The 6,000-nt window shown below is 34.8% G+C and overlaps 1 protein-coding gene across 2 annotated transcripts in view; it reads right to left on the bottom strand.

The window, feature by feature from the left end:
- The window catches only part of LOC108574520 (centrosomin), a 52,812-nt gene that overhangs the window by 5,690 nt on the left and 41,122 nt on the right, over positions 1 to 6,000 (bottom strand). The window contains exons 7-8 of one of the 2 annotated variants that reach the window (XM_017937132.1): positions 5,386 to 5,616; positions 4,935 to 5,228 (exon numbers count right to left, since the gene is read on the bottom strand). In XM_017937132.1, coding sequence (XP_017792621.1) covers positions 4,935 to 5,228; positions 5,386 to 5,616 — 525 coding nt within the window. Of the gene's footprint in view, positions 1 to 4,874; positions 5,229 to 5,385; positions 5,617 to 6,000 lie in introns of both variants that reach the window. The other variant, XM_017937131.1, reaches the window with a different exon arrangement.

The following is a 6,000-nucleotide window of genomic DNA, read 5'->3' as shown; positions in this document are numbered from 1 at the left end:
AGAGATGTTTTTTTTTTTTTTTTTTTTTTTTTTTTTTTTTTTTTTTTTTGGGCGATTAGGACGTTTAGAGTTTCGGTTTCCTTGACCAACTGCGCGGCGAGACAAGGGTAACAATATCTGGCCCCTAAAAGAAAAAAATAAATCTAATTTGTAATTTTAATATCAGCCTTAGCATTGCCGACATTCTGAAGACTAATAAAGTCGTAAATGTTAGCTCTAGCTTTACTTTGTCGTTTTTGAATATACAAGCTGTCCCAAGTTTTTGCGACGAAATTTTGTAACTTTGTCAGTATGTTCTACGAGTGAAAGTAAGAAAAAAAAATGATGTGAAAAAGTAGGCTCGTAAATGTTTTATTATAGAGTTATGACATAAATATGAAATATAAAGAGAACGGATTTACGGTCACTACGATACAAAGTAGGAATGCATCGGCAATGTTTACATCCAGTCTGTTCACGTTGGCTGTGTTTACTATTTGAGATCGTTCAAGGTTTCGAATGTAATTTCTGTTAGTACATTCTTGTCTCGTATTACAGTAACCGCAAGTCTGTTACTTTTTTTCCTCGTATTTCGTATATTTACTGTAACTTTTTAATAACGCTTCAAACAATCTACGTTTATATAACATTTTTCTCTTACTTATACCCGTAGAACATATTGAAAAAGTTTCATAGGGGAAAAAACTGGGACATCTTGTGCAATCGTGGTAGTTTTCTAAGGAAAGATCGTGCTAATTAGAAGTGAGAATTTTAGTGTGTTAAGTGATTATTTGTGGTGTTTCTACAGTGAGTTAAGAATTAAGGAGGAAATGTTAATGGAAAGACAGAGAAATAACTTACCACTATAGGTGTAAATTAAGTAATTACTTTCACTAGGTTATGTAATTATGTAGAAAAATATAATTGACTTATGCGAGTGATTAAAAATTAATTAGTAGTTGTGACAAAATATTTGTACATATAATTTTCGTTATTGAGGTGAAAAACAGGGTGTTTAATTCTCTTCTCTGCTGTTGTATGCAAAATACATTTTAAAGGAACATTCGACGATCGGATAATTTGTTCTAAAACGTTACTTTTCTTGTTGTGAAATGAAATTAATTTTAATCAATCATAAGTTATCAATAATTAAGTTATCATTTTTTTTTTTGAAGTTACATTGTTGTTTGTTAGTGTCTACAAAAGGAACACAAAGACTCTGAATTAGATCTAGAAAAAAAATTACACTAAATTTCGTTGCAGAAAAATAACTCTTGAAAAAATAATCTAATTGCACGAAATATTTGTATACACCTGCAACAGCAAAGAAGACGATTAAACGCTCCATATATCCGGTGATACAAAAAGATATTAAACATCGATCTTCCCGCTCGTGAATTAAACATGTAACGATAAATCATCGAATTCCTCTAGAACCGTTTTAAACCGAGAAAATATTCGAAATCAATGATCACAATTAACACATTGTTGATCTTAAAACGCCACAATGTTTATTTATCTCGTTTGTACAATAAATACAGACTGCGCAATTTGAAAACGGCACAAAAATTTTATCGATTTTTCCCCGACTTTCTCTCGTTTCGTCTACCTACCTCCATTCTCACTGAGGCGCACAAGCAGGAAAACATTCTTATCGATTGTTTGATTTCCGTTCAATTCTCAATCGTGTACGGAACTAATTCTTGAACGATACTCAACGCAAATGCTATTGATTATTACTAGCACTGGCGAATATCCGTAACGAAATGAAGAAGAAAAAAAAAAAGTAAAAAGATACACAAATGCGGCGTTTCTTCTCGAATGAAATATCCGAAATTGCGTCAGTCAAATTTCCAAGCACGGAAAGATCACGGAGAAATCGTCGCTTCGTTTCTCTCAGTTCGGTGTCTCGTCAAAATAAAAGAGAGCAAAAATGAACTCGCACGTTCCTTTGTTCAATCTCAGTAGAGAGTCGTTTTCTTCGTTTCGTTGGGGGGAAAAAAAGAGAGAGAGAATCGTCACCTTTTTATGTTCGTTTTTGGTTAGAGAAATCTTATCGAATGTTCGTCGTTCTAATCGTAAAGCAAAGAGAAAAAAGGATATCTCTACGCGAGTTCTAAGAATTCTCCTTGATCGATATTCGTCGATTGTATCGCGTGTCCTTAGTCGTTTTTGTTATCGTCGTTCGTCGTGGAGAAAAGCCACGGTGGTTGGAAACAGTCGAGTTGAATTTTCGTGCGAAGACTGCGAGCCCGAGAGAGCGGATCGCGCAGACTTTGCGAGCCGACTGTCTTCTATTATTAGACGAAAGGCACGTCTTCGGTTTGGTATCTTGAAGATACCGCCTCGCCGCGAGACTTGCTCTCTTCCACGAAAAGTACTTGATAGCCCGATATTCGAGCACGTAACCCGCCCTGCAATACCGTTTCGTTCGGTGGTCCAGCTCGATCGGTAATACGTGCTTGTTTAGCATGGAATTCGCGTGTGGGATGCTACTGTGAATCGTGGACGGTGGACTTTGAGAGATCCAAATTAGGCTACTGTCTGTTAACGGCGACAGTCATTAGCGTACTTTAGATTGGGAAGTAATTTTGTCATTCTTAACTTGATGCGGCTGAAGAAAGTAATGAAGTATTTGAGAAACGAGGCCAAGTGTGCTTATTTCGTTTAAGTCGAATAATGAAGATAAGTACTGAGAGAGATCTGAATTAACCTCGCGACTTTTAACCCTTTTGTGAACACTGGGGTATGCAAATGTTAACATTTGAGTACTCGAGTGAAAATTGATCTCAATTTGATATTCGTTACAGAAATGAGAAATTTTGTTAAGAAATAATTCGATCGCGAAAGGGTTAAATGTGAGAAGTAGTTTCTTTATTTATTACTTTTGAACACCCAACTATTGTATTTTAAAAATTAAGTAGGAGATTTAATCGGTACCGATGTGAACGAAACTTTGTTTAAAAAGTAGTTTCAGAGTTGCTTAACACAAGGAATTTTAGACACAAGACAAAATATAAAAAAAATACAGGAATAAACTTAAACAGAAATTTGAATTCTGGAAGACCTAAAGAAGTTAAAGCCTTAAACTATACAATAATAATAGTAATTATCATTTAAAATCTGCACCAAAAGTAGACAATTTTCGACAGCCACAATTAGGTCAGTGCCGTACCTAGCGAAGAATTTGACAATTATATCAACACTCGCAGTGCATATACTATTTTAATAAATACTGTTAACACATGCTATGTGGGTTTTTACTGATAAAACAGAACAGCCGTGATGTGTGCGCCTGTATGTGATATCTGGGAGATTTTTTAACTGAGAAAGCATTCTCCCTATCTACTAGAAAATTCTATTGTGAGAGTTTGAACATGCTCTTGTAGATTTATGCGAGAAAGAAGGTTTAATGTCGATTCAGGTTGCATTTTTATTATGAAATGTTCGTAAAATTGTGTCGGCCATTGTAATAGTTTACACTACTAGGTAAACGTGTCCTCTTCGCTAGACACAGCACTGATCTAACGGTTGCGCACAAAAATTTCCTATTTTAAGAAAGATTTCCTAGATTTTAATTGTTAATAATTGATTAACAAGTCTTAGACGCAAATCTCGTCACTCTTGATTTTCAATTTAGAGTGGCTTCAGGAATCACCCTTCCAATGAATGAAATTTTAAACAGAATTAAGAGATAAAGATTCGACTAAAATTGTACAACAAAAAAATTGGTAGACGCAAAATGAGCAATTAATTCATTCGTTGAAAGCTTTGACAAAATATTACCGATTTTTAAAAAATTTTTCAAAATACTTTGGATACTTTTTCAAGTGAACGTGTTATGCAATCGGCTAGTTTAGACATGAAAAATATGTTAGTATGCAGATAGTAGGATAAAATAGTATAATGTGATTGCATGAAATAATTAGTTATCAGAGTGACATAGAAAGTTTTACAAAAATTTATTCAGTCTCGTCGGTTTAATTCAAAAATGATGTTTTCTTCTGAAATTACATAAGTGTATCAAATACAAATGTTTCAATTTCTGGTTTCTCGACAACAGTGTGCATACACAAATTAAAAGCACGTTCGATCGTAGTTTTCATACATGCCATGCGTTAATACTATAAATTCGTGCAAAAAGTGTATGCAAAGAAAAACAATAAACAATTGTCCTCTAACGAAATATATTTAAAAAATGTAAAAATTCTGTAACTCTTTATCGAGTTATTCAATTAACTGATGAAGTTAAATAAAACATGTATAAGAAACAGAGAAAAAGAAACATCGTCGATGGAAGACTTGTGTCGTGGATTTAAAAAAAAAAAAAGAAGAGAGATAAAGACTCCGTAAAGCTTACTAGAGCTGGAGTCGAGTAATGCTGAATTTGTATGTTTAGATTCCTTATGCGTACATGTTGAATAGCTGAAGAGAGCTAGTTGTAGTTGCAATTTTCGGTGCACCGGTAGGGATATTGAAAATAATGAACGGTGCCCCAAAGCGATAAGTGTCATGCAGTAAGAGTGATGATGGCGATAAAGTAGAAAAAGAGAAGTAGAAGTAGAAGATGTTAGGTGAACTCAGTATCTCTGAAAGAAAGAGAAACATCTGATAACACTAAGCCATTCCGTGATTCATTTTCCTTGTTATAAGTGGAATGTGCTACAATTCCAAAACGTTGTCTCTACATTTGTGAACGCGCGTACAGTCTTTTCAATCGTTCAGCTAACTATAAATTCGGTTAACGAATATTTTAATTAAATCTCTACGAAAGAACTGGAAAATATGGAAACAACACCGCCCAATTTCAAACCGAAGGAACAAATTTTCAAGACTATATGGTCCTTCAAAAACGTAGAGACAGCCATGCAGAGTCGAAAAATCATTATGTCGACCTGATTGCTGGGGTCACGTTCTGGATCGTCCGTCATATCGGTGCTGAAGTCTCTTCGAACCTGTTGATTATATCCATCCCTTGCCACCTTCACGTTCTCGCTCTCCCGTAACCTGTTCATCTCAATTTCCAATTCCATGATCTTCTGTTCTTTCCTCAGCTTCGTGTTTTCTAATTGCTGTTGTCTCTCCATGAAACCTTGTATAGTCTTGATCGCTTTCTCGTGTTCGCCTTCTAATTTCTTCAGCTTGTAATCCGCTGTTTCGACGTGCTTCTGCATGTTGCACAGCTTTAATACTAATTGCTTCCTTGCTTCTTCTTGTCGTTTCAGTTCATTGTCCTTCTCTTCTAATTCCTGAATCAAAGACATTTTATTTGCATATGTTAAACAGTTTTTTTAGTAATATCCAAGGACTTATATTGGTAGAATTGTTGATATATATTATAAATTCTTGTATTTTCGAATTGATACGTGTTATCAGAAAAGAAGAAGCATAAAAGTTGCCGCAAACCTTGATTAAATCTCTCACGTCTTTGACCTCTCCACTGAGAGCTCGTATTGGCGACTTCACTCTCGTTAACCTTTCTCGATTTAGTTCCCAATCGGGACAAGTGTTTCCCCTCTTTGTCACCCCTTGGATACAGGTTGCCTTCTGTCCTATTCTTGCCAGCAAAGGATCTTCCATTGGCCTCATTGTTGACGGACTGCTAGGGGGTGATCTTTTGGCATAGCCGTTTTCGAACTGCAATCAAAAATTCGTTGAACTTAACTAATCGTTCAGATATCTATTCGAAACATAAGTGTTGTTTCCTTTCGTTGTTTAACCCTTTCGTGACAGAATTATTATTTTAAAGAATTTCTTGTTTATCTATCGATCTGTAATAGATACTAAATTGGGATCAATTTTGGTTCCAGAATCCCAGTGGGAATATACACATCCCACGAGTTAGAAAATATAGAGTTAAAAAGTATAATATTTATAATATATCAAATATTTTCCAACTCTCTAACGTGTCGAAAATTGGCAAACATATGTTTCACAAAAAATGTACTGTTAATGCTAAAATGTATGCTGCAACTGTACTATTAGGGAAATTATAATCATAAATTTTTATACACAATAGTC

Source organism: Habropoda laboriosa, unplaced genomic scaffold (assembly GCF_001263275.1).
Source record: "Habropoda laboriosa isolate 0110345459 unplaced genomic scaffold, ASM126327v1 scaffold193, whole genome shotgun sequence".
Classification (NCBI taxonomy): domain Eukaryota; kingdom Metazoa; phylum Arthropoda; class Insecta; order Hymenoptera; family Apidae; genus Habropoda; species Habropoda laboriosa.
Note: the sequence above shows the minus strand (reverse complement) of the source record. Positions and strands in the feature narration are given on the sequence as shown.